This window comes from Hippocampus bargibanti, linkage group LG06, assembly GCF_051943395.1.
Source record: "Hippocampus bargibanti isolate YZ-2025 linkage group LG06, ASM5194339v1, whole genome shotgun sequence".
NCBI lineage: Eukaryota > Metazoa > Chordata > Actinopteri > Syngnathiformes > Syngnathidae > Hippocampus > Hippocampus bargibanti.
The window spans coordinates 10,686,644-10,713,471 of NC_142739.1; the positions used below are offsets into that span (position 1 = coordinate 10,686,644).

The 26,828-nt window shown below is 45.0% G+C and overlaps 1 protein-coding gene across 4 annotated transcripts in view; it reads right to left on the bottom strand.

The window, feature by feature from the left end:
• Positions 1-245: 245 nt before the first annotated feature.
• hivep3b (HIVEP zinc finger 3b) overlaps positions 246-26,828 on the bottom strand; it is an 83,019-nt gene continuing 56,436 nt past the window's right edge. For 3 of the 4 annotated variants that reach the window (XM_088998121.1, XM_088998119.1, XM_088998120.1), the window contains 8 exons: positions 21,123-23,466; positions 20,389-20,684; positions 18,413-20,308; positions 16,691-16,833; positions 10,532-10,707; positions 10,252-10,353; positions 8,484-9,121; positions 246-3,510 (listed from right to left, as the gene is read on the bottom strand). In XM_088998121.1, coding sequence (XP_088854247.1) covers positions 2,878-3,510; positions 8,484-9,121; positions 10,252-10,353; positions 10,532-10,707; positions 16,691-16,833; positions 18,413-20,308; positions 20,389-20,684; positions 21,123-23,118 — 5,880 coding nt within the window. In that variant the 5' untranslated portion in view covers positions 23,119-23,466 and the 3' untranslated portion in view covers positions 246-2,877. The remainder of the gene's footprint in view (positions 3,511-8,483; positions 9,122-10,251; positions 10,354-10,531; positions 10,708-16,690; positions 16,834-18,412; positions 20,309-20,388; positions 20,685-21,122; positions 23,467-26,828) is intronic. The other variant, XM_088998123.1, reaches the window with a different exon arrangement.

Genomic DNA, 26,828 nt, shown 5'->3' on the forward strand with positions numbered 1-26,828 from the left:
GAGAGTCCAGCGAGCACCCCACGACAGAACTGGCCCGCTTGACAAAGCGCTCCAGTCTTTTTCTGTCCCGGGTGGTGATGCTGCCTGACCAGCAGACAATGCCATAGTGTATTCAATCATCATAACATATAATCACTTCATTTTAAAAAAAGAAGCACAAATGTAATACTGATCTCAACAATTGTAAATCAAACACACATGCAAACATGTTGCAACTCTAAAACGTTGAAAACTGTTAAGGATTTGACAAAAGTACATTGATGCTTGAAAATGACTGGGAAATATTTGCCTTACAACATGCAACTATCAAAATAAAGTCCCTATTCAGAGAGCAGTTCATCAACATTTGACTTCGTTGAAGCGTGCGTGTTCCTCAACAGTACTTAAAACGATGTACACACAGAACTACGACAGAACGTGTGATTACAGTGTGTTCAATTTACGATGATTTTAACCGCAGTGATTCTCTAACTCCAATTTATTCGCGAATGTAAACCGGGTACATCCATTCATTATACAGTATTCAGACTAGCGACGGACCTATCAGCACCGCGGAGCACGTTAACTATGGACACAACGGCCGTTAAACGAAACAAACAGAAAGCACTGTTTACTCACTCTCTGCTCCTCCAAAAGAGAAAGGATGTCTTCCGACACTCCTCGGCCACGCAAAAGTCGTTAGGTGACAACATTACTGTATGTCCTGTCTTCCGAGCCACACTTAACGTACTGTACACGCTACGGGGCCAAAATTGAATAGCTCCACGAACGTCACAAAGTCAGAATTCTGACTTTAAAGTCGCAACGAAAATAATTCTGACTTTAAAGTCAGAATTTTGCCAACCATATTTTTTTTCTTCCTAATCCTCTTCCGTAAAAAGTGAGCATTCCCTCTTATAATTTTCATTTGGCTATTTTCGAATTAATCAATCACATTCGTATTCTGGCTGCTTTTCAAACCGGCATGTGTCGATTTTGAAGCAGATATGCTAACCACTAATCCTATTACAACAACAACAATAATAATAATAATATTAATAATACATTTAATTTATAAACGCCTTTCAAAACTCTCAGTCAATCTCATGTTATATAGTCATCAATGAAGAATCAGATTTTGACTCCGATATTGTTCAGGATTTTTTTTCCTGATAAACCGTGTTGCGTTTTATTTTTAGAAAAGTTAGTCAGCAACTAGCAAAAAATGTGTTGTCTGAATTTCTTGTACATAAAGTTTCATCAGTAGGGTAAACTATAGTAAAGCAACTAAACTGCTTCATATAACAAAGATGGTACAGAAAGTGCTGAAGAATGAATGACTGTCTTTGTGTTGTCATATTATTTGTTATTTAGCTTTTTTTGTTATTTTGACTTCAAGACGGCGCCACAAGAGTGGCTGCCTTTCCAGCAGCTCCTGTATTTTGTTTTTCTACTTTCATTCCTTTCATAACTTTGCTGCTGTGAAATATAAATTTCTCCACTGTGAGACTAAAAGGCAAATCCAAATCCAAAATCCAATATACTGCCAATGAATAGCTGCAAAACACAAGTACGTAAGGTCAAAAAAGGGAAAATGTGTTTCATTTTGGTACAAATCATTTTTATGTCATGAAATGTATATGTTGAACATCACCAATAAAGCAGACCCATCATGCTTAATGGCATATTTTTATTATACAAAATAGGGGAAATTTTGGTATCTTCATGTGTATCCCAGAAGGTAAAAATAAATAAAAACATCACTTTTACGCAACAACTTTCCCATATAAAGAAAATAATTGCTTCAAAATTGATGACTTCTTTTGAAAGAGTCAAGATGTGCCATATGTATAGACTGTTCAAAATAACTATTCTTTACTAAATACTCTTGCATTTTCCTGGGTGGTGTTGACTTTTTAGAGACACGGTCCTTCTTTTAGGTCCTTGGGTATACACTTCCACTCTCAACTCTAACTGTATAAAAAGGCAAAACAAAAAGGGTCTTTGGTGCAGTATTTTTATTTTTTTTTCCAATGACTGCAATTTTTTTGGTGTTTTAAATTTGCAGGGCACTTGATCTACCAGAACCAGTCAAGGTACATCCCTCATCTTTGTCCCCAATTCAAATTGCATGAACATCAGAAAAAAGTACGAAAAAAGAAACAGTATTTCCCCATTTCACAAACAGTAAAAAAAAGAAAGCAACAACGATCATTGTCATCAAATAGCAATAAATAAGGAGTGCTCTTTCCAATAAAGAGATTTCTCATCCAACGCCTCTTACAATAAAAAATAGAACTTCAGTGCATTTCCTCTTGACGAGTTTCTGGTGCTCCTTCAACATATCAATCAATGTGACTCTTGGTGACCCTGGAATTAAAGCAAGAGTATTAAGAACAAAACAGAACACCAAATATAAATCTTCCTTAAATGACACAAAAGTCATACATAAAAATTCACAGCCTTCTCATTAGCTATCTGTACAATATGCCTGAAAACACAAACCTGGACAGAAAAGGCACAAATAACTATAATTGTAGTAATACTGGGGATGGGTTGGGTTGGGGGGTGAAACAGGTAATTAAGTTTGATTTAAAATTTTGGTCATTTACTGTACACATGTTCATATTACTCTTATCACATCTTCAACCAGACAGTCGCATTATCAGTATCAATAGATACAAGAAGGGTATATAATCATTTATAATTCTTAGATATACATTTACAGAAACATTATTTTCACAAAGAAAAAAGTGCTTTTTTTATGACAAACCTGAATATTGCCAAAGAACAAACATTTAAATTAACAATAGTATTGAAAACGGTATAAAAAGAAGAAAGTCATTGGAAAACAAAACTAATGTAGCGACTTAAAAAGCAAGTTGGAAATGCATTAAATTAGGGGCTGCGGTCTTCTCGAGCTGTATCTTCTGTCACTGTGCCTTCAGCATCTACCTGCTGTCCAATCGGGCACAAAGATACAGGGGCTGCTTGACCGAAAGATCCCTCCGAGCATCTGTCTTCATTGTGGCGTTCACTCGACTCTAGAGCAAGCCTGCACGTATGGGCGGAGCTTTGTGAGCTGCCATATTGCTTTGAGTCCGTGGTTTCCAACTCCAGTTTGAAACACATGACTTGTGTCCCCACACCGCACTGCCTTGACTGGCTGACTCCTGCTGCCTGATGGTCTGCTGACCAGTCACTCCCAGCAGTCCTAATCCCATGAGGTCCTGGGGACCTGCCCCACAATGAGTCAAGCCTGGCCGGCGATGGCCCCTCCGTGGAAAGGGACATCATGGACATAGGCGTGGAAGGATTCGACCTTGGCCTGGCTTGTACCATTTGAATCCCTCCGATGGGAATCATCAGATAAGGGACCGTGGCTTGTTGGGAGTGCATGGGAAGGTGGCTGAAGATGTTGTCCGTCGCTTGATGGCCGGGATAACTCTCGCAAATAGAAAGACGGAAAGCAGGCGGGAACAAGAAGGTGTCTGTGATTGAGTGACAATCCGCTGCGGTGCCATCTTGGTCCTGAAGGGGAAAAACGCAGAAACAAGCATTGTGTGAATGTCGTTAAAACCAGCGGTCCCCAACTGCTCTGGCCATTTGGTCAGGGACTGCTTAGACAGGGTGGTACTACACCCATATTAAAAGAGATGCTATTACATCACATCAGAAAACGGTGCAGACCCAATTAAGCCACTCCAGCATTTTATTTTATATTTTAAAATAGATGTTTAAATTATTTTCTCAGCACCCTCTAGATTTTGGTCAAGCCCTGGTTTGGTCTCCTGGAACTGTCCCCAAAAATAGATTACAGTCAAACCTCGGTTTCGAATGTCTCAGTTCTGGACCAATTCGGTTTTCAACCAAAAATTTGTTTTTTTTTTGCCTCGGTTTATAACCAAAAATTGGTTCATGACCAAACTGAGTGCACCTGAATGCACCATTCGACTCCCCTCCGCTTCCTTATATGTCACTTACTTGTGTCGGTCTCATTGTGACCGACACATTATCTCGTGTAGCGTTCCATTGTGAGCAGGCGTGTTTGTAGTATTCAGTCACGATTTTATATATACAGTACATATAAAAATAAAAAATCAGACATTGATTAATTTGGGGGGAGCCCGGTATTTGGGTAACTTCACAATGCAGAGGTCGTGAGTTCAAGTCCTGGTCCGGCCTCCCTGTGTGGAGTTTGCATGTTCTCCACGGGCCCGCATGGGTTTTCTCCGGGTCGTCCGGTTTCCTCCCAGGTTCCAAAAATATGCATGGAAGGCTGATTGGATACTCTAAATTGTCCCCAGGTGTGAGTGTGAGTGTAAGTGGGGATATTTGTTTGTCTCTTTGTGCCCTGTGATTGGCTGGCGACCAATTCGGGGTTTCCCCCGCCTAATGCCCGAACACAGCTGGGATAGGCTACAGCAGCCCCCGCGACCATAAGGAAGATTAAGCGGTCTGGAAAATGGATGGATAGATGGATGTATGCCTACAACCGTTATAATGGGAAATAACTTAAAACAGATTCTTTTCTTACAGAGTGTATTGTAGGTGTTCAAATACTTGACATGTTTCGGCGTATACTTCCGCCTTCGTCTGTTTTAAGTTAGATATCAAGTAGACAGGATGAACTTAATACAACTATAATGGGAAACGTTTCTGTTTTTGTCACGTCCGAACGAGGTGTGGCAACAGATCTCGTCCGACAAAAAGGAGAGATGGATCGAAAATACTCGATGAAGACAGGAATAGGTTCAAAAGAGGCTTTACTGAGACACGCAGGGAACAAAAATAATGTTATGAAACGGAAAAGCGAGGCAACGACTGCCGAGTGGGACAAACCTGGGTACTGTGAGGCGACAAGGGCGTGGAATGAGGAAATACACTGGTGAATACCGAGCCTAACCGAGTGACTTTTATAGCCAGAAGGCACAATCAGTGGATTGCGATCAGGTGCGTGAGCACGGAGGAGCAGGGAGGGGAAGGGCGCGCACCTGACGCCAATCAGGATGTCACAGTCCCCCCCCCCTCAACGAACGCCCCCAGGCGGCCCACCCGGTTTGGAGGGATGAGCTGAGTGGAATGCTCGGGTGAGTGATGGGTCGAGGATCCAGGAGCGGGGAACCCACTGACGTTCTTCCGGCCCGTAGCCTTCCCAGTTGACCGTATATTGCAAGCCCCTGCCCATGCGCCGTGAGTCCAATATCCCCCGCAGTGTATACTGGGTCGCCGTCCACCATCCGGGGAGGGGGGGAGTGCTGGAGCTAGGGAGCTGGTTTCCACCGGCTTGAGGAGGGACACGTGGAAGACCGGGTGGACCTTCATCGTGGGTGGCAGCCGGAGCCTGACTGAGACCGGGCTGAGGACGGCCTTGATAGGCAAGGGGCCCGCGAACCGTGGCCCAAATTTGGCCGATGTCCCGGCCAACCGGAGATCCCTCGTGGACAGCCACCCCTCCTGCCCGAACTGGTAGGCCGGTGCCTGGCAGCGACGATCCGCGATGTGCTGATTCCGGGACGCCGTGCGCGACAGGGCGGTTCTGGTCTCCTTCCACACCCGATGGGCCCATCTGAGGTGGTGTTGAATAGACGGGACCGCTACCTGGCCCTCCTGGGTGGGTAACAGCGGTGGCTGATAAGGTGGATCGTCCTGTTGACTCCAGGGTGACAGGCGACCCTGGAGACGGTGTCCCCAGGGCAGCACCTCAGCACACAGTGCGGGGGGGATGAATAGACGAACCACCGGGCAACCCTTGGGAACCGGGTTACCACCTTGGGCCTCCGGAACCTTCTCCTCCACCTCTCACCTAAGGGCACCCAGGATGTTTTGCGCCGGCAGGATGTTGGTGATAACCTCCTCCTTCTCTGCCGGCTCGTGAATGCGTGACAGGGCGTCCAGTTTGGTTTTCTGCAATCCTGGGCAGTCGGTGAGGGTGAAATTGAAGCGGGTCAGGAACAGTGCCCACCGGGCCTGGTGCGAATTCAGTCTCTTGACGGACCGAATTGCCGCCAGGTTCTTGTGGTCGGTGAACACTGTGAAGGCATGTTTAGCCTCTTCAAGTCAGTGTCTCAACTCCTGCAGAGCCAAGATGAGCGCAAGCAGTTCCCGGTTTCTCACGTCGTAGTTAGCTTCCGCAGGGCTGAGACGGCAGGAGAAGAGGTCGCACGGGTGGAGCTTCTGGTCAACCGGAGAGCGTTGGGATAATACCACCCCCACCCCGGACTCCGACGCGTCCACCTCTACCGCGAACGCGTGGTCCGGTGGCGTAATCAAGGGGGGTTAGTGAAGGTGTGTCGGAGGCGGTTAAACGCCCCTCAGCGGATAAACGCCCCTCAGCGTCGGGTGTCCAGGGGTGCGAAGGCCGAATTCATGAGGGGGAGCGGGTGCTTGTTACGGATGGTGATGTCGTTCAGACCCCAGTAGTCGACACACAGACGCAGGGTCTTGTCCTTCTTTTCGATAAAAAAGAACCCAGCGCCGAGCGGAGAATGCGATGGTCGGATGAGTCCTGCCGCGAGGGAGGTGTCAATGTATGTGCAGAGGGCCTCTTGTTCCAGGTGAGAGATGTGATAAAGTCGGGAGTCCGGTAGTGGAGCCCCGGGCTGTAGGTCTATGGCGCAGTCATACGGTCGGTGAGGTGGCAGGGATTGTGCGCCGTCTTTGCTGAACGCCTCCTGCAGATCATGGTAGCATGGCGGCACGCCCTCGAGCCAAATCTCCTTGGGCGAGCCGCCACGGGAGATGTCGTGCCCTGCCGTAGCCGACCCCAGACAGTTGGCGTAACAGTGGGGCTCTATGGTGGGGCCCTCCCAAGAGATGGAAGGGTCATGGGTGCTGAGCCAGGGGAGGCCCAGCACGATCGGCACGCTGTGGGAGGGCATGAGAAGGAAACGGCGATGCTCGACGTGGTTGCCCGACAGCCGGAGTTTTAGAGGTGCGGGTAACCCTGGCTAATAGTCGGCCGTCCAGGTCGTTAGCTTCTCAATGCCGCAGCCCAATGACGATGCCAGTTGGGGGTCGATAAAGCACCCGTCAGCCCCCGAATCCACTAATACCCGTACCGCCAGGGAATTGGACGGGCCAATCAACTCGTCGTCCAACTCCAACCGCGTAACGTGTGCCGTCATCGATGACCCAGACGGTGACCGCTGTCGCTGTTTGGGACGGGACATGCCGGCGCCAGGGGTCTTCGGCAGGGGGCCTTGAGTACGATTTCCTGCGGGGTTAGCGCGATCGCTCCCTCCCCCCACCTGCATCGGCTCGTGGCTTCCCTCCTGACTGCGGGCCCGCTCGCAGCTGCTGGGTAAGGACATGCCTGCTGGCCACCTTGCTCACGCTTCCTCTCCCGGAGACCAGTGTCGAGACAGAGGCCGACGCTGATCAGTTCGTTGAGAGTTGTGCCCGTGTCGCGGGTCGCCAACGGCGGTGACTCCGCGGCAGAACACTCCTCTCAGCGCCCGATGGTTGTGGCCACTCTGGACGGCCATTATGCGGAAGGCGATGGGATATTCGGCGTCTGAACGCGTACCTTGCGTGCAGTGCAGGAGTAGCCCGTCCGCTTCGCACTCCATAACCGGGTGGTGGAACACCTGGCAGAGCTCGGCCACGAAGTCCGGGTATGACGCGCAGAGTTCGGGTTGGGACTCCCGGACCGCCAGCACCCAGGACGCCGCCTGGTCCATGAGCAGGCTGGTGATGAACGTAACCTTGGCCTTGTTGCTGGCGTAGACGCAGGGTTGTTGGTCGAACACCGCCCTGGCTCACCTCCATAACGTGCTGGGTGTGGTAGGGGAAGACCGCGACTGCTTACTGAGGGGGCGTGGAGCCCCGTCAAAGTCGCGGCACGTGTCTCAACCTCTTCAAGGCATTGAACCAGCATGGACATCGTACCGCGGAGCTCCGCGATCTCTTGTTCCAGCTGGTTCAAGCTATCCGCTATACAATGCGGACATAAACTTGTCTCCATCGGTGGGATTCATGGTGGCCGGTGTATTGTGTCACGTCCGAACAAGGTGTGGCAACAGTTCTCGTCGGACAAAAAGGAGAGCTGGATCCAAAATACTCGATGGAGAGCTTTCCTGAGACACGCAGGAACAAACATAAAGTGACAAAACAGAAAAGCGAGGCAACGACTGCAGAGTGGGACCAACCTGCGTACTGTGAGGCGACAAGGGCGTGGAATGAGGAAATACACCGGCGAATACCGAGCCTAACCGGGTGACTTTTATAGCCAGAAGGCACAATCAGTGGATTGGGATCAGGTGCGTGAGTCCGGAGTAGAAGGGAGGGGAGGGGCGCGCACCTGACGCCAATCAGGATGTGACAGTTTTTGACCAAATCGGTTTTTGTACAGACTTCTGCAACAGTTTATGGTTAAAAACCGAGGTTTGACTGTATAATAAAAAATGCAATTAGAACAGGAAAAACATACTGTTTTGTCTGCATAGTACGAATAATGAGCAGTAAATGCACATGACCGAGGACAGTAAATTCAAAGAACTTACTACATTCATATGAGTACCCTTTGTGCAGTGGTGTTCCCAAGGAAGGCTTCCAAGGGTCCTCTGCTGCACTCTAATAGGCAAGGGCGGAGTCCCAGCTTGTGATAACCTGCAAGAGCCGGGCAAGCTGGGATGTAGCAAAGAGACGGGCCTGATGGGAGACGGTCCTCTTTCAGGGGAAGGTGACACTTGCTGGCTGGGGGACGGTACCTCAGTTCTCGGACACAGACTGTGCATGGGTGAGGACAGCTCCAGGCGGGGGGAGAGGGTGTGACTGGGGGAACAGCTCTCGCTGCTGGGGGAGAAGGCTCTCCAGGTCCGTCTGGAGAACAAAGCTCTCCTGCTGCCCGGCGAGGCAGCTCGTATACTGTGCCAAGCCCCTCTGTGGGAAGCCTCCGGGCCTGGACTGGTACTGAGACTGACAGGCTCAGGCTCTGGAGTACACTGTCGAGAACGACCGCTGCATTTGGACCGACCCCCTGTTGACGCCAGGGTGTCTGATGAACAGGAGGAATGAGGGTCATCATGAGACTCTTCCGCATCATCGTCGTCCTCGTCACCCTCATCCTCATCATCGTCATCGTCATCCTCTGACTCCTCCGTGTTGGAAAACTGTTTCTCTTCCCTTTCACCTGTCCCTGCTAAAAAAGATAAACCCACTATTAGTTACATCACTTCTATTCACATTCATTTTATTACAGAGTATGCCAAGGATAAACTGTGAGGTGCTGTATTTTCCGGACTATAGGGCATTATAAGACACACTTTCAACGAATGACATATTTTAAACCTTTTTCCAGATATAAGGCACACTGGATTATAAGGCGTATGGTCAGTACAGGGAGCACATACACAGCAGTGTTCTGGGTCTTGAAAATGAGAATTCATAGCCATTTGTTGATCTATGGTAATTTTTTTTTTTTTTTGAATTTTGTTACATTTCCATCTTGGCAAACTAATAAAAAACGTGTAATTTTATTTATTTTTAGCTTTTATGAAACAGTGGAGGCAAGAAAAAAATCCCATTGATACAAATCCTTTGGAGGAAGAAAAGACTGAATGACTGAATTATCTTTGGGGAGTATCGAAAGCCAGTTTATTTAAATTTTCCATTAGTTGAACCTGATTCATTTTTAATGGTTAAAACACGGCGGAATGCTAAGAAAATCATATTTTGTTTTTCATTGCATTTCAATGAATGAACCCTTGGCTCGACGTGAGCAAGAAAATGTGCTTTGACAGTGTAACCTTGGGAAATCCCTGAAACGGCTTCGAACTTTGGCAGAGGCCTGCACTAACTTGGAAAATGCACACGAAGCAACATCCACTACATATTACGTGCAAGAACTCGCTGTAGGAACACGAAGGTAACAAGACTTTAACTGGCTTCGAATCCATAACCCACTGCCGCTGCGTTATAAATAGACTCTGGTTGAAAAAACATCACACTCCTATTCACAAACCATGTCAGGATGGAATGAATGAAATCGCAGTCTCAATGGCGCATCCTTGTACGTGATAAGCGTTGACTGACAGCAAAGTAGAGGTGATGGTGGAAGGGCAATCGGAGAGGAATAATGAGGCTTTGCTGGTAAAGGAGATGCTATTGTGCAAAAACAAGAAGTCTCTTCATTCTTCATTTATTTATCTGGGCCTCTTTTCTCATGCAAGGGCAAAAGGTTGGGGAATAGTACAGAACGATTGCGTAAGCTGTCAGAGCAGAAGAGCGACACTTCTTCACCCCACCTGCCAACACCTACCCCCATCATACCTGTTTCCTGGGTCTCTGGCTCATCCGCAGACGGTTCAGACACTCTCATTGCCTGGCACTTTTTCCCATGAGCTTTTGATTTCATGTGTTTGGTAAGGTTCCCTGCGAATGGAACATGAAAAGCACATTAAAACTTGTGCCAATTTCCACCGGGCAAGGAAAACTAGGACATTTTTTCGACGACAGAGATAAAATGCAAGCAGTTAATGGATTTCGTTTAACGGACAGAATAGTGGACAAACAAGACAAAACTGAAATATCTCTTTCACCGTCCCCTAACCTTTGGTTTTGAAGGCAAAGTTGCAGTGTTTACAAATGTACGGACGGACATCAGTGTGTGTTCGGATGTGCTTCTTCAGCATGCTGGGCTTCTTACAGCGGATGCCGCACTCCCCACATATGTACTTTCCTCTGCCACGCCCTCGAACGTAAATATATTCTTCGTTAGACTTAAACCTGACAGACAGACGGGATGGGCATGCGTTAATTGATACAGGAAAAAGAAACAACATAAAGTCACACATTCACCAAGTAATGTTGCTTGAATATTTGGACAAATCGCTCATCTCGCTGCCTGGATCCTCAATGGGTGAAAAATATATTCTGACTTACAAAACAGTCGCAGTGGTAATCGAAAGGGCTCGAAAAATAACTTTCACAATCATTATGAATTGTCAAATTTGACGCCATTTGAAAAGTGCTCGAAAAATAACTTTCACAATCATTATGAATTGTCAAATTTGACGCCATTTGAAAAGTTGACCGATTTGAAACCAAGCAGACAGAGAGCATGGGGCCTTCATCAGTGCAGGAAATCAATTATCACAAATCAAGACAAAATAAAAAAATAGAAATAGCAACAATAAAGTGTAGACATCGCCAGACCACATTAGCTCCACCTGCACAATTGATTGAGATGACAATAATTACCAGACAAATAAAAAGAATCATCAAATCAGTTGTGTGCAGTTAGATTAGGGGTGGGCAAACTTTTTGACTCGCGGGCCACAATGCGTTCTAAAATTTGACAGAGGGGCATTTGGAGGGAGTGTTTGGGCCGGATATACTAAAGCATTAAAGGACAACCGACGTCTCCGGACAAGTTGTGTCCATAATTTGTCAAATTGGTTCAAATGACTTCTACTGAGTGTATTTTACAAAGATTCCACCACAAACATGTATGCTTTCCTCTTCAGAACTATTTGAATCATATTCGTAACTCGATGAGTAACAAGAAAGCATCTTCTTTGAATCTGAAGCCATTGTTTTGATTCTCGAGCAAGGCAAGACGTCTTGGCGTGAAACTGGCCACTTCCGATTTCGATTTTTTGCAGTTTCAGCACAATTTAAGTGATTTTTATTGGTGTTTTTCATTTGACTAAAAATATCATACTGCATATTTTGGGTATTTTAGATGCTATAAAACATTTTTCTGATGTCAGTTAGGAAACAAAAAAGTGATGTCGGTTGTCCTTTAAATGTAGTGTGTGCAAACCTCATAGCACAGTAAGAACACTACAACCCAATTTGGATTGGATTGGATTTGCGTTTATTAGTCTTGCAGTGGAGAAATTTACATTTCACAGCAGCAAAGGGATGAAAGGGATGTTTTTTGATTGATTTATTAACAGTCTTTCAAATGTGAAAAATAGCCCTTATCAGTTCATAAATTTGTCTCAAGGAAAATGCAAGATATGGCATTTACATACTATTTTGCAGATACTGGGAGGAGGAAATGTAAATAGATTAAAATAACATACGCACTGTGATTTATCAATATTGCGTCTGTTTTTAATAAGTTTCAATCGAAAGTGGAAAGTTAATGAAATCAACATTTATTGAAAAATGGAATCATTTTCAATATTCAATACATATTATTACACAACGAAATACTCAAGCGCAATAATATCTACTTGTGTTAAACTCAGCAAAATCATGGATGGATTGTCCTGACCGCGCACTCTACAAACTCGTCAGGGACGCCCTCGCTCGCCTTCATGCGCAAACAGTACACGTGTACCGTTGCCAAGCACACAGACATAGGCTACCTACAGTTGAAATTATCATACTCGGCACAGCAGCCAATCAGAAGCCTGCTTCGTACTTCGGACTTTCCCAAGAACGCTTGGGAAAGTCCGAAGCAAGGTCGTGCATTTGCATATCATTTTCCAAAGTAGATGCACAGAACCTTAGCCCCAGAAGAAAGATTCGAAAGAAGCTAACAGAATTTGTGTCGCTACAAAAGGTGAACTTACATTATACCGTGACTGTAAAGTGTACTTGAGAGTTATGAAAGGCGCTCAGTGGCTTGTAGCAGACAACGCAACGCAAACAATGCATTGTGCACCATGACGGTAAATGACAACTGGAGCAAAATCTTCAGCCACGGATTACTGTAAATTAAGCAAGGTAGCATTTGTGGTAGGTAAAGCCTTAATTTAAAAAAAACTATATACTTTGCGACAATGTTTTTTTTTTTTTTTTTTGCGATTTCTCGTCTTTCTTTATGGCCGGGCAGGCAACTTTTTAGAGTTGTCTGCCTTGTTGTCCGCTAACTTTTTCAGACTTTCAGACACTGTTTTTACTATAATTTGGACACATTCAGTGGGCCGGATTGAAAAGCCTGCGGGCCGTAGTTTGCCCATGTCTGAGTTAGATCCTACTCAGCTCATCTAAACACCATCAAAAGCACTAACCCACATTTACAACTTATTTATTTCCATCGGTCTTTTGTCTTCATTTCATAGTGAGTGTCATGGATGCCCAGCTTGTAGAAATTGTGTTTTTTTTTTATCCAATCAGATTTCAGCATCATAAAATCTGCCCTGGGCTGCAAGAATCAAAAGTGGTCATGAAAGACACAAACATCTTGCAGAAATTGTTATTTATTTATGTCTAACGACGGCACCAATAAGATTGGAATGGCATTGAGTGGTGCAGGTGTACTTAATGCTTTGGCCTGGCGGGGTCTACTCCATTAAATACTGTAAAGGGAGAAAAAAAAACAAATACAAAAAAGTAAAAACAAACATTTCAAAGCCAATCACTGTAATAGGACCTCGGGTTAAGGGTTAAAAATGTAAATAAGATGGGTTTATGGGACATCTGCATGTTGCCCCCATAAAAACTATATGCTAATGAGGGACAACAAAAACATGCTCGTGGGTACGATGGGAGGATGAAAGCAGATGTGGAACATTCTACATTCAGCCAAATGCCACACACAGACGCACACGCACACACACACACACACACACACACACACACACACACACACACACACACACACACACACACACACACACACACACACACACACACACACACACACACACACACACACACACACACACACACACACACACACACAGATTCATTATTAGCTATTTATCTGCTCGGGTGGCCCCACTGACCGCTAAAGGGAGGGACGGGAAGCCTACTTACAGCCCTCAACCCAAAATAGACACTAAGTACCAATCAAGCAACACATTTGGGTTTCTTTATATAAAGGTATGTATACACAATCCAGATGTTTCTCAAAAGGTATTTTGTGAATCATCTGAATGAATTTTCGTCTTGTAAAAAATGCTCAAACACATACACTCAGAATCCATTCTGATATTGTAAATAGCCAATGTGTGCTGACTGTGTTTAGTGAAAGGACACGAACCAGATTTGGAAGATGTCGGGCTGTCAATGCTTTCTATTATATACCAGCAGCAGCAACGGCAAGTTCGAAAAAATAAGCCAAAAAAAACACAACAACAACAATAAAAGGCACCAGGATTGTCTCAAGAGTGCCATCGTGTTTTAATGATTCAGGGGCAAGTTACTGTATACTGACATGTATTTTCCTAACTACAGATAAAAATGTCCTACAATCTTTCCAGAAAAACAAGGCAGAACCTGGCATGACCCCCCAGGCTAGTTTTGTGTGGAGAGCATCACATTCAAACGGCAAATATGTTGAAATTAGTCTACTTTTTCACCGTTTTCCCCAAAGAGCAGTAGAAATAATAAATCCCATCACCACAACTCATCAACATAAAAAGATGTGGAAACAATTTGCCAGTGTTTACAACTTTGACATTGGGAATCAATGTGCACGTTACCAAACAATCAAAATGTAAATCGTTCATTTCTATCCTGAAAGACAGATCTCTGAATCAACCTTGAGTTTAGTGAGGTAGTCATTCACAATTGAAATACAGTGATACCGCCGCATATGAACGCTTCAGCTCATGAAGTTTTTGCCTCACAAACATTAAATTCACGAGCATATAGTCTCGGGTGACGAACTAGTTTTCGGCGGATGAACCAAACCACACGGCGCCACGTTGGCTGGCGGACTACTTTTCGGGGGATGAACACCAAACCACATGGACAAACAGTGCCACGGTGGCTGGCGGACTAGTTTTCCACACCCACTTTCTATGAGTGCAGACATGGTTTGTTATCAAGTGTAGTACTGTTGCTATTATGGAAGCGAAAAAGACCCCACCAAAGGCTAGTGTTAAGCCGAAGAAGACACAAAAGAAAATTACGGTCGAGCAGAAGAAGGAGATAATTGAGGTGTGCGTTTGTTTGACTTCGCGTCCCAGTACCAGTACGCTAAGTTGACTATTGCTACCATACTTAAGAACAAGGAAGCTATTAAGGGTGAGGGTGTTTCTGTGTTGTCTAAGCAACGGTCTCAGGCAATAGAAGAGGTTGAAAAACTTCTGTTTATTTGGATTAACGGAAAGCAGCTAGCAGGGGACAGTGTGAGTGAGGGTATTTTCGCCGAGAAAGCACAGCAACTTAACTCGGATATCATCAAGAGGCAATGACATCAACGACCATCACAAAGGTAAATAAAACAACTTTATTATAGAGTACAGTTTATGTCTTTAATTAAAATACAATAGCACCTATATTAAACCTAAAATAAGGTACATTTTGTTTAGTTGTAAGACTTATTTAGTAGAAAATTATGTTCTATGGGGACCTGGGAACGGATTATTCTAATTTTAATGGTTTCATATGGGAAACAAATATTCGGCAGATGAACTTTTCACCTTAGACACTATTTCTGGGAATCAATTGAGAGCTGAGGTATCACTGTATTATCAAAAGGAAAGAGCAGAAGAAATATGGACTGTCACGTTTTGCAAGGTGGTGATGGCGGGTGTGGATCGCAAAAAGCAGACAGGAGGGAGCAAGAGGCTGTGTTTGACAAATTGTAATAAAATAAAGTCAGCAGGAACAAAATGTAAAACATCAAAATCATCTGAACAGAAAAATACAAAGTATCAAAAGAAAACCAAGAGTCCGCCAAGTTTAAACAAACAAATGCACAGCATACAATGCACACAATTGCATACAAAGCATCCAACAATGACCCGACACCGGATGGTCGTGCCGGGAGTCCTTTTAAGTGTCACTGATAACGACCAGCACCTGCGAGGCAGCAGGCAGGCTGACAGCGCTACCCGGTGGTCGCCAATCCGAACGTGACAGTCCGCCAAGGCTCGGGACGACCATCACCTGTGCAGGTGCAGGCGGGGCCGACAGTGCCACCCGTTGGTCGCCAACCAGATCATGACATGGACAGTGAAATGTCCCTTTTGCATTTTTATTCATTTTTTGCTGGTTGAAGTCAAATGGTGCATTCCATTTTGGTTAAAATTTCTTTATGACAAGATCAATCACCAATCAACTTGTACTGTTCTAGCTATCTCATGACTTGATCCTTTCCATCTGTTCCTTCTCTTCCTTTTGAATCGTGTCTATTTCTGAAGTTACTTTGTTGTCAAGAGATCTACCGTACACATCCTGGGTAAACCTTTGAGCTTGAACTTGAGCAAACCCTGCAAAAGACAGGCTCAACTGGAAAAAGATCACTGTTGAATTCATGGAAACGACACACAGTTTGTGAACACAGTACAGTGAGCTGAGTAAGCATTGGCACGCTTGAAGAAACACACACACACACACACACACACACACACACACACACACACACACACACACACACACACACACACACACACACACACACACACACACACACACACACACACACACACACACACACACACACACACACACGCACGCACGCACACACACACACACACACACACACACACACACACACACACACACATTCAACATGACAATTGCATGTATTATATAACTGGTGAATTCAGGCATTCGTGAGATTGTCGAAGTGAAGGCAGCATGCGCATGCACAAACATGCTGTTATCTTTCAAAATGAACCCCTCTGAAGCTCAGACTTGTGCCAGCAGAGAGCGGGGAAAACTTGGCAGCAGCTACAATTACATCTATTCCCAGTCCCTATCCTTTCCTGTGCACTGCTTTTGTTAACAGACTTTGAGATTCGCTTGTGACAAGTGAATGCATCATCGCAGTGGTTGAATGAGAAGCAATTGCTCTTACCCGCCTTCAAAGATGCGAACACGAGATGCTTCGCAGTGTTTTGAGGTGGAAGGTGCCTCCTCTTCCCTCGTCTCTTTATTCTCCTCATTTTCATGCTGGTGGTCTGTTACATCCGTGGAGGAACAGGCTGGGATGGGATGTACCTACATTCAAAACATGGTGGAAAAAAAGACAAAGTACATTGATTAATATTTTTGTGTCATTATTTCCTCAGTATCTTAAGGTCACCTCCCAGGTCCATTTGATTATCTGTGTTTTTTTTAACACGAAACTGCAGCTGAATAGGCAATGCCATATTTTCATACATTTTTGGACATATAGTCTGGGCTGCACAAAAGTGGTACGCCAGTGCGCATGAGCGTTGGACAGAGAATATTGCGCTTTGGTTCAAGACTGTCATCGGGTTTTTGCACACAAATACTGTATGTCGGGCCAGTCTCAAGGGAGCCACCATAGTGACAGCTTCAGAGAGCCAACTTCAGAATAAAAGCTTTGTGAGGCATTGCTATCATTGCGCATGATTACTTGTTTCATTTTTGTCAAGAGGTTGTTCTTCGCAACACATTGCTTAACTCATTCACTGATGATGAATGTGAAAAAATGTGTCCACTCCGGTGCTAGGGTTTTTCTCATTGGCACTTGAATTCCAGGACCCACAGAATATTGAGTTTTAGGACTGGTGTTCGTCCTCTTTGGAAATGGAGATGGAGATGACCATCTTCACTGGAGTGGAGGGTGGTGAAGATGACTTGCGCGTGAGTTTGATTAAAGTGAAGGAGAGTTGCGCAATGTCGTCTGCCTCACTCTCTCGTCCCAGCCCATCAGAATTCAGTGGCAAGACAGAGTCAAGACGACTGGGGATGGGTCGGGATGCAGTGGATGACCACAGTGTTCTACGTGTCTCACTGTGGCCTACTTGCACTCCACAACGCTTTGCTGGGCCCACCTTCATGCCTTTTGAACCAGTCTGGTGGTTTCCTCCACGCAATCTGCTGGGTCCAGGCTTTACATGCGTAGGTAGACAAGCCCTACAATAACCTACTGTCTATGTGGCATGGTCACTTAGACAAGGAGACTCGTGGTGGCTGGGACACCTAACCCCATCACAGATCAAACAGACCTGCCCACTGCCATGAGTTTTAGGACTACATACACAGTCAATGCAGCAGAAGAAACCTTGGACTCACTTCTTTCATCAGAAAAAAAAGTTAATTTCTAAATTATATGGGCGGGCTGTCCAAAATACAATGCAATACATACATATTGATTTATATAGCGCTTTAACAGCAGCTGAAGCTAGAACAAAGCGCTAACATGGAAAAAGGGGAAATGCTGCCCTTGTGGAAGGGAAAAACATTGCCGGAGGTCTGGCCAGCGTTTTATCGGCACCCAACCATTAAAAAGCAAAACCCAAACAAATTCGGGAATGGCGGTCTACATCATATTTTCAATTCCCGAATAAAGTTGTGGATGGCAGTCAATGAGTTAATAACCTTTTAACAGGAATTGTGACATTTTTGTGCACAACTCTGCCAGGAGTTGAAATGGTTGAACTCATTCAAACCCCACTATTATTTGTTGTCATCAGAAAGGAATTAGATTTAGATTGTCATCGTCCATAGCATGTTTTATTTTTATACATCCGTCCGTCCGTCTGTCCATCCATCCATCCATCCATCCATCCATCCATCCATCCATCCATCCATCCATCCATTTATTTACCTCTGACATTCGTGGAGTGCTCCTACTTGCGGGGGCATTTTTAATTTTGGCTGGGTTTGGGGTCGTGGCAATGGTGTACGTCTCTGAGCTATACTTCTGTTTGGAGCATAGCAGAGACAAGGCCATCTTAGTGCTGACACCTGGCAAGTTTGGGTTATGTCCACTAACACTCCAGGTTGAGTAAACTGAGGTGCGAGGGTCTCTTTGTGTAGTTGGGTTGGGTTTGACATAGTTCAGGTAGCACCAGTTGACAGAGGTTGGTGTGTGGAAGCTTGGGAACGAACGGGTGTTTGCACAGTCAATAACCATCTCCTTAACTTGAGGTTCTTCCTTTTGACTTCTCACAATCGACTCTTCCGACTTCTTTTCCTCCTTGTTAATTTCCCTTTGCCTTGGATTGTCCTCTCCCTCTTCTTTTACGGGGGTTACCACAAGCATCTCTGATTTCTTCTCAACCATTTCCAGTTGTTCCCCGGCAGTTTTACTGTCTTGCTCCTTATGTAAATTGTTGTCTGCATCTTCCACCTCTACTTCAGGCTTGTGTCTCTCCCCTTCTGCTTCCTCTTTAACTCTTTTCTGGTGACGTTGAGCCTCAGTACTGAGATCAAGACTGGCTGCAGGTGAGAGCATCCGTTTACTCCCTCCGACTCCAAATGGACCATATTCCTCGACAGAAGGTGACTGCAGTTCCCCAGGAAGGTTAATCTTGATATCCGGATTTGGGACCTTCAAATAAGACCTCTGTAACTTGTGTCTTTCCACTTTGCCCAGGATTGTCATGGCCGTACAAAAGATGGGGTCTTGTGGACAAGCAGAGGTCAGAATCTGGGACAGGGTGGTATACATGGCACGTGTATAGGTAGGTATGTGGGTTTGGAGGCGGACTGGCACCACGAGAGACACTGTTGGTGTAAGCTGTGTCACACAGGTTGCAATGTGGGGCCGTGGGTAGGGGTAAGAGGTGCTTCCTTCTGTGGAAGGAGGAGAAATGACCTGCGTGGAATGTAACGGTGTAGGAGCCAAGTACATAGACTGACTCACACTGAAAGGAAGCTGGACAGGGACTAAAGCAGGAAGCTGGTGGAATGGTATACCCATTTGTTCAGCCATTTTGAGCTGTATTGGGTGTACCTGTAGCGGTTGTGAATGTAATAAGGTTCTGTTCAAGAACTGGGACGCCGTCGTGACTGGGAGTATCTGTCCTACATGTAACGTGTGTGGGATGCATTCATGTGGAGGAAGAATATCTCGAGGGAGGATCTGTGGCTGTAACAACTGCAAGACATTCCCTGTGTCTTCCTGGCCGAGGTGGGAGCTTGAATAGAAAAGAGAATGACTTGAGTGAGAAGGCCCAGGCTTTGGACTCTCTGCTCTGGATAACTGACCCATGCCGGCCCCCTCCTCTTGCTCAGGTTCCCCTAAGGTTGCGTGCTTCACAAGAAGACACTTTCGTCGTTCTTTCCAGGAGGATGCAGAAGGCTGTGAGGACAAAGATCCCAAGTCAAAAGATTTGCTTCTGGTGTCTGTAACCTGCTCTGATTTTTGAGGGGTCTGCTCGGAGGCTGAACGCCTCATCTCCTTGTGGCTTTGGTTGTGTTGTTGAGAAGTAGATGGCACAGTCAACATTTGAGTGCTTTGGCTACTGGTGCCCCAGACTGTGGGCTCGGACCGGGTTGCATCTTCGAAAGAAGCAGAAAGACTTGAAGTGTGGGACATGCTGCTCTCCTGACTGGGGCTGCGAGGCAGTGACACAGACTCAAAGCTAGATTCCCCGGAGGATTGCGCTGCTTCTGCTAAGCGGAGTCTTTTTTTCTTTGGGGGCAATTTCTCTGCAGGGAGCTGGGCTAGAGTCTGGCTACGCTGTGGCCACTGAAACTCCTCCACTCTTTCTGCAACCTGGGAAAGATGAACAGTTGAGACAAAAGTGTCAAATTGCACATGATGGACAACATTTAAGTTTTGATAAATCATTCTACCTTTGATGACGCCGCAGTCACTGGTAGTGACATGGATGGCATGTCAGCATCAGGCTCCACCGTAACAAGAATCTCTGGCACTTGGATGTTGGACTGGCGGATGAGGCGAGATGCAGAAGGGGATGGTTTTGGACGGGGTTGTTGTGTTTGGTGACTCTCTTGAACGTCTGAGCCCTCACTTTTCATAGAGGATGTATCCTGCTTTTCAAAGGAGCTTGTGTGCTGGATTACAGACACACCCTTCCGATCTCGATGTTGCTGTTGTCCCGATTCCGTCCGTGTAGTACCACCTACATCTACCATGAACAGACATGCCAAATTTATCTTAAATATATGAATTAACAATTCACTGCTTTTGATAGATGAGGCCATGGCATTTTTTTCTCTGACAAACACTGTAGCATACATGAACATGAACGATTAGACAATTATATTATAAAATAAATGTAAATATAGATCATGCATTCTACTAAACATAAAGAAAATTTAGCTGCAATTAGTCGAGAAAAAGACAACTATTTTGCCACCTGTGTTATTTTATATTGCACACTGAACTAGTGCAGTCCAAAACAGTGTTTCACTGTTCATATATTTGACTACTTCTTGAGAGAACTTGATTTCCTGGTTTATGTGGTTTGAAGAGAGAATCATTAAGAGGATGCAAAGTGTTATTACTTTCACAGAATAACATTATACTTTTTTTAATGCAGTACGATAACAATATGCGAGCGAACCTGAGAGTGCTTGGTTGGGTCCTGATGAAACTGCAACTGGAATGATGCCTGCAGAACTTCCTGATGCGGTCCCGGATCCAGGACTTGGAAAATCCTCTTCTATACTCTCCTCTTTCCTCCTTTTCCTTACAGCCATCGCCAGGGCCCTGAATTTATAGTGCATCATCATCTGAGGGCTACCCTCTCTGCAGGTTTTACTTGCATCCCCACTTTCCTGTTCCTGTGTCGGCCCCCCTGCGCATACACTTTTGTGGGCCCTGTAGCTGTCACCATGCTGGAAGCATGTACCACATACTTTGCATTCTAATGAGTTCAAAGTACTTTGTGGTGCTTGTTGTTCTAAAGGGCTACCTGTGTCGGTGCCAGTGGCCGAAGAAGATGAGTTGGGGGGAATCTCCTCCAGCATAAGTTCAGCTCCCAAAGGAACCTCAATTGCAGGTTGTCGCCTTAACATGCGGTGGGCATGACCAAGATTAATCTCTGTTGTCATGGCCTTCTGCTCATCAAATGAATGGCAGAGGCGATAGCCTCTTTTGGATCTTATTCCATAAGCAGAAGACTCTAATTGGCTGCTTGATGATGGCATTGAGCGGCTTCTGAGAAGGGGACAAGGGGTAGACAAGGCCGGGGTGACTGGTGGCTCTCTCTCAGGATTTTGAAGCTGCCTTAAACCGCTGGGACCAGGGGCTTCTCCCTTGGAATCAAACGCGTAAGGGTCTTTGGGGGCATTTAATTTGGGTGATTCCAGGCTACCTTTCCTTGACAGAGAAGAGCGCCTGGGCTTTACGCTATCAATCTCGCTAGTGTCCACCACTGCTTCATTGATGGTAATGAGCTTTGTAATGTGTTCTATTACTTGGGTTTTTGGTACAGCAAAAGGAACACTCTTTTCCTCTGTTCCGGACAGTGAGGCAAGGGGAGACTGAGAATGCTGTGGATGTGGACTTCGCTGCTGCCCTCCCAACCTTCCATATTTCCCGAGAATGATTTCTGCGTATGTTTTGGCACTGGCCCTGGGAGGGCTAACATGGGAAAGGTCAGTGCTGCCTGATCCAGAAAAGTAACCTGACTCTGTGCTGCCTTTACTGCCTGGGCCAAGAGAAGATGACGAGGTTGACATGGATGAAGGGCGATCATCAGGTGAAACCTTTGGCCCACGTTTTCTTTCACTAAGCCTCAGTGCAAGTCTTTGTTTGACCGCTTGATTATCTTCAGGCCTATGGCTCTCCTCTGATCCTCCTGGGAGCTCTTTATCACGTTTTTTCTGTCGGGGCAAAATCTTCTTAGAAGATTTTTTGTGGTGGCCTGTCTCATCTTCAGACTCTGTGCTTTCTCCCTCTGTATGCTCTTCGACATCTTCTCCAATACCCCTGCAGTCAAGCCCACTCAAACTGGGCTCATCACGACTGGATGCAAGGCCTGCCTTAATCCGGTGGGCATGAGACTTTCGGTGCTTGTATAGGTTACTCTTGGTCTTGAAAGAAAATCCACAGGGGGCACAGGGATATGGTCTTTCTCCTGTGTGGGAGCGAATGTGTTTCTGGAGAACACTTGGCTTGGCACATGGACGACCGCAGTAAGTGCACACATATTTCCCTGGTTTTTGGGGTTTCTTCTCTCCTTTCCTGGGAGCGCTAACACCTTCTTTTGCCTCTTGGCTTGACTGTAAAGAGAGCGTTTGGCCATGTTCAACCTCGGTGGAGGATGCTGTGAGAGAAGATGAAGTCGATGCGGAACCTGGAGAGAAAAAGCTGCCTCCTGAAGGACCTGGGTTTTCCGTGTGCTGCCATGCTACTGCTTGCTGTTGTAACCGAAGAAGATCAGCACGCTTGGGTTGGCGGTTTTGCAGTCGACCCAAAGTTCTGTGTACTGGGCGAGGATTGGATGGCTGTTGGGGCTGTGGAACAGACTTAAAAGAGGATTCAGCTGTCACATGGTGCTGCTCTTGTCTTCCAGAGCAATCCCCATCACCCGGATGTCTGGGCTCAGCCTCCATAGAGGGAGGAGGAGGCCTCACAGACGCACACGCAAGGGCTCTTGGAGCCTCATGGGGCTAACCACATGGCAGCAGTGAGGTCAGAGACAAGGCGTTGTGGCCGGTGATGGCAAATCACACCAAAGCGCCCTGATCAGCATGGGCCTGAAGGTATTCAAGAGGGCCGAGAAAGGCATTGTTAAAATGTGTCCTGGAGCAACATTGATGTAAGTAAACATAGACCATCTCTTGGTATACAGCAACTCCTCTTCTCTCTGGTTTCAGCCATCCTAACCGCCCATTCAATATCTTAACTCCATCTTCTTTGTTGGTCCCTGATAGTGTAGGTAGATGAACCAATGAACAGTCCTACAGAAAAACAAAACAAGTACAAGTTTGTAAAATACACTTTTAGTGTAGGGATATCGCAATTATCGATGACTCAAACGTTTTATTGACAACGAGGTGGAACAGTGTTGATTTATCCATGTCTACATTGGTCTCAGTATGTATGTATGTATGTATGTATGTATGTATGTATGTATGTATGTATGTATGTATGTATGTATGTATTATTGTACTATTATGTATTGTACCTCGATTTAATTTAAAAGAAAATAATTCCATTTTAGAACTTGAGTAACTAACCAATGAGTACTTTAGCCAGTTCAACCCAGATCTACACACGATACATCGACAGCAAAGGTACCAAATAGTGTAGATGAGACCACCATTTTAGGGCATAGAATCAAAACAAATGTTGGAACTGTGGATTTCATTTGTCTAATTTGGCTGCAGGATTAAAATATATAAATCGAGGGAGGTGTTTTCATTTGGATCAGCAAACTGCAGGACAGGGCTGAACAGCTTGGGTTTTCGTATAATAAAATAAGGCTGTGTACATGAAGTACAGATCAGCGTCGAAGGATTGCTTTAAATTAACAAATCATGTGTTATCATGTCAGCCAATTACCATGTTCCGTTTAAGGTTTGGCGAAATTATTTATTACTTACGCCAAGGCAAATGAATCCTCAACTCTTTTATACTACACATTGTAGGTAGTCAATAGGAATATGTTATCAACACATGCCCGTGGGTGGCAGTGCACATGCTCCCTTGTCTTCATAAGCACATGGGTAGGCGATGAGATTACATGTGAGTAGAATATTTTAACACATTCAGAAATTCAGACGCAACATTCATTATCTGACAGAATCACCCCAAGAGGTTAATGCAATACCAAGCATTTGTTGAGTAGAGCATGTCGAAAATATCTCAGCGAGTATAAGAGCCATGGACAGTCGGTACACAAAGTAAAAAAAAAAACCTTTACCACCCACACCTGAGGATAAAAAGATGAGGGAACTTCGAGCCATGCAGATCTGTTGCAAACACAAGGAAAAATAAACACACTTTTCCTAGAATAACAGGAGTTCTTTGGGGACAAAGTGATTATAGTCTAAATATGATGATCATTCATAAACGTATCTGTTGATGCGGAAATTTAAACAGGATGATAAGTTACATTTTTTTTAAGTTTGGGAGAGCTTCTATTATTCATGGGATCTGGTCTCCCTGCTCTGGTGAGGAGGGCAGGGAGGGGACACACACAGAGGGTTTTGCCAGAGAGATGAGGGGAAGGAAGGCCTGGGTGGAGCCTCTGCATGATGCCAAAATATAGACTTGTGAATGCACGCGCTGATCGTAATATGATAGTAATATGATCCAAATACTACAATATTACAAAACCAAATAAATGTAACTTCATAACCATGCATTATGTTTGACTTGTTGCAATAGCAAATAGGTTAAATGTCACAATAAGAACTAGTTCTTGTCATTCATCTAAGTCTTTTTGATCTCATAAAGTTTTCACGACATGCACGGTTTAGAATTGAAGGAGAATGCAGACTTCAGGTCCAAATCCCCAGAACTATTTTTCTGATAAACTATTTGCTGACTGTGCTATAAATAGCTATATAGTTAGATAGCTAGACATGCGGCCACACAAAATAATTGTGATACTGTATGTTGATGATGACGATGTGTGACGCCTCCCACTGACGCATTCACTGCCAGCTGATGTGCAAAAACGTGTCCACTCCAATAACAGAGTTTTCGTAATTTTCACTGAAATTGCTGGACCCACACAATATTGAATTTTAGGACTACATAAACATTCAATGCAGCGTAAGAAACCTGACACTCTTCTTTCATCAGAAAAAAAATGTTAATTCCTAAATTATATGGGTCTGGAGTTATATGAGCTTGTAAGGAGAGCAGCTGTCTAAAATCCAATGCAATACATACATACAGTATATTGATTTATACAGCGCTTGAACAACAGCTGAAGGTGTAACAAAGGCAAATCCTGCGCCCCTGTGGAAGGAAAAAACATTACCAGAGGTCTAACCAGCGCTTTATCGGCATCCCCCGCAAGAAAAACCAAAACCCGAACACATTCGGGAATGGCGCTCACATCACATTTTTCAATTCCCAAATAAATTCGGGAATGGCAGCGAATTAGTCAAGAATTCATAAAAAATTTACCCCCCCAATGTTTAAAAAAAAAAAAAAAGTTCATAACTAGGGATTCACATGCAGTGAATCCCTATGGGAAATCCCATTACAAATTGTTCTGCCCTCCCAATTCTACTGAGCAATTGTTGCATTTCCCCTCAACCGCTGAGGAAATGTCCTAATTTTCAATTTTCTATGAAATTTTTTCTAATGCAAGTCTGTTTGACATAATGATATAAAATCACCGAGGTGGTTTTGATTTCTGCATGACTTTGTCAATCTTATTGATTGTTTATGCATCACGTCTTTGAGGCAAGATGGACTACTTTGCTGCACCCACAAGAGGTGATCTGGATCGTTTGGAAACTAAAGAACAACATGATCTATGCAATGGAAGTTACGCCCCAGCCATGTAAAGTCACTGCTACGGTAAAACCTTTTGAAACATGTCTTCTCTCTCAAGACAACAGAAAGTGGCATGCCAACAAGAATTCATGACATCCAGTGTTTCTCTCCCATCACAGTCAAATTCTGGCCTCTTATGATTGACACTTGGTCCCTCTGGGAGAAGGAGAGTGAATAAGGGAGCAATTTACAGGATGTGAGATTCACGTATTCAGGGGAGCCCTGACACACTGAAGTGCTCATTTGTGATGCCTGCACTCGCAAGACACACACACACACACACACACACACACACACACACACACACACACACACACACACACACACACACACACACACACACACACACACACACACACACACACACACACACACACACACACACACACACGCACACACACACGCGCACACACACACACACACACACACATACACACACACACACACACACACACACACACACACACACACATCCACGTGCTTACATCTCTGACAGCCAATATACTTCCAGAGCTGTGTATTCAATAAAAGATGACACTTAGCTCAGTACATGTTCATTTCCTCATCAATACCCACATGTATTCACACAGCTGGTAATGATGGATACCAATACGGGATAAACAATGAATTGGGTTGCACCCTGAGGATACATAAACTGTCTTAAGTGCTTTTTAAAAAGCTGTTGTTACCCCCTTCACCTTTTGAAACACACACGCATATCCACCCAAATATTCACACACACATGCACATACGGGCGCACACACATAACACTCGTGCGCCTCTTTCTCCCCGTTCTATCTTACTG